The sequence below is a fragment of the Olea europaea genome, unplaced genomic scaffold (assembly GCF_002742605.1).
Source record: "Olea europaea var. sylvestris unplaced genomic scaffold, O_europaea_v1 scaffold5859, whole genome shotgun sequence".
Taxonomy (NCBI): Eukaryota; Viridiplantae; Streptophyta; class Magnoliopsida; order Lamiales; family Oleaceae; genus Olea; species Olea europaea.
In genome coordinates, this window is record NW_019264199.1 from 1 (window position 1) to 1,974 (window position 1,974).

The 1,974-nt window shown below is 37.6% G+C and overlaps 1 protein-coding gene across 1 annotated transcript; it reads left to right on the plus strand.

Annotated features, from left to right (window-relative positions):
• Nucleotides 1-4: 4 nt before the first annotated feature.
• Nucleotides 5-1,223, plus strand: LOC111389349 (probable carboxylesterase 8; the record flags this gene model as incomplete). Its single annotated transcript, XM_023014269.1, has 2 exons — nt 5-838; nt 914-1,223. A coding segment is annotated over one exon (789 nt), but the record flags the coding sequence as incomplete, so codon positions are not given.
• Between the last annotated feature and the right edge of the window lie 751 nt (nt 1,224-1,974).

The following is a 1,974-nucleotide window of genomic DNA, read 5'->3' on the forward strand; positions in this document are numbered from 1 at the left end:
CCTTATACCAGCAAAAACCCTGACAGGCACAAAACTTCCACTCATAATCTACTTGCATGGAGGTGACTTTGTTCTGTATAGTGCATCAACTGTCGTTTATCATGAATTCTGCAACAATTTGGCCATCCTGTTCCCGGCAGTGGTAGCCTCCGTTGAATATCGGCTGGCCCCTGAAAACCGCCTCCCTGCAGCTTATGACGATGCCCTGAATGCTATCTTCTGGGCTAAAAACCAGGCACTGAAAGTCGGAGGTCGTGATCCATGGTTAGAGTATGCTGATTTTTCTAGGGTTTTCATTATGGGCAGCAGTGCAGGTGCCAACATAGCTTACCATGTAGCCCTACGTGCACTGGATTTTGATCTTGGACCACTAAAAATAATAGGACTGCTAATGAACCAGCCATTTCTTGGTGGACTTCAAAGGACTCAGTCAGAGCTTAGGCTAGAAGAGGATAAATATGTGCCTCTGTATGTATGTGATGTATTGTGGTCATTGGCATTGCCACAAGGTACCAATCGAGATCATGAATATTGTAATCCAATAAATGGTGGGAATTACCTCGGAATAGTCCAACGTTTGCCAAGATGCTTCGTGAAATCTGATATAGGAGATCCAATGGTTGATCGGTCAATGCAGTTAGTACAATTGTTGCAGTCAAATGGAGTGCAAGTAATTTATCAGTTCAATCGAGAAGGCTATCACGGTAAGGAACTACTAGATAAGACAGCCGCTAAAAATTTGTATGATGATATGAAGGATTTCGTCTACTCTACTAAACCAGCTGAAAATTAAAATGGATGTTGTCATGGTTCCAAGCAACGCTTTTGAGTCTCCAAGGTTAATGTTCAGTTCTTCTTGAATTCTAATAAAATTTCACATGTCGACTGATTTCTGCTGCATCTGTTATTGGAGCTAGATTGGCAGTGGCGCTTGCTTCTAATATTGGACCTGGAGTTGGTCAAGGGACTGTTGTGGATCAAGCCGTAGAGGGTATCGTGAGACAGCCACAAGCTTCTAAAAAGAAGAAAAATCTACGTCTCTCTTTTTTTCCTTATGTCGCCTCTTTATTGGTCAAAAACGTTTAGGGATATATCTGAAAAATATTACGACTGCTCTGTGTTCTATGGAGTTGTTATGTTGGCTATATGTATGAACTATGATCAATTTTTGTTATTGTTGAAATATACGAAAAAATATATTGAATTAAGATAGTGTTAAGTAATATTGTTATGTTTTTAACGCTTCTTTAGTTTTATATTTGTTTGTTCCAGCTTTTGCATTATGTTAATGCTTATGATACCTAATCTTCTTACATAATCAACAACTCCACTGACGTAGTGTCTTGCGATATTTTTTTGGAATGAAAGGGACTCCAAATTTAGTTTGTTATTAGAACAATAATATCGGATTAAACAAATATTAAGTGGTAACATAAATATGAACAATAATTATTCTGAATGTATTTCGAACAACGAACTTTGGATATGTTGAACCAAGAAATACACTTCACGAATTTTGTTACATCAGGCGAAGTGAAGGCAGTTCATGAAAGGAATGAAGGCCTAAGAAGTGCGTTTAAGTAGGTGAGCCTACCCCCATCTACTCTATCTCTAGACTGGCAACTAAGGGTACCTTGGATTATAAATAAAGCGTGATTCTTAACCCAATCAATTATGAGATAACAAATAAGGAGCCATCATTGATCATTCTCCCAAAATGACATGCAATTCAAAGATTTACCGCCAAATAGATATTTTCTTTTTTGTTCTATTTTGAGTATCAAAATTAGTGAGTTTAGGAAGTGAAAATCACAGCTAGGTGAGTATGATTTTTTTATCAAATTTCTATCATCAATAAATTGCATCCGTCTGTAGGAAACTTGAAACAAAGTAGACCACAAATTTCCATGCCTTAGCTGAGGAATACATGAGAACTAAAGAAATGCAACATAGAAGGAAAGGTAAACAAGCCAC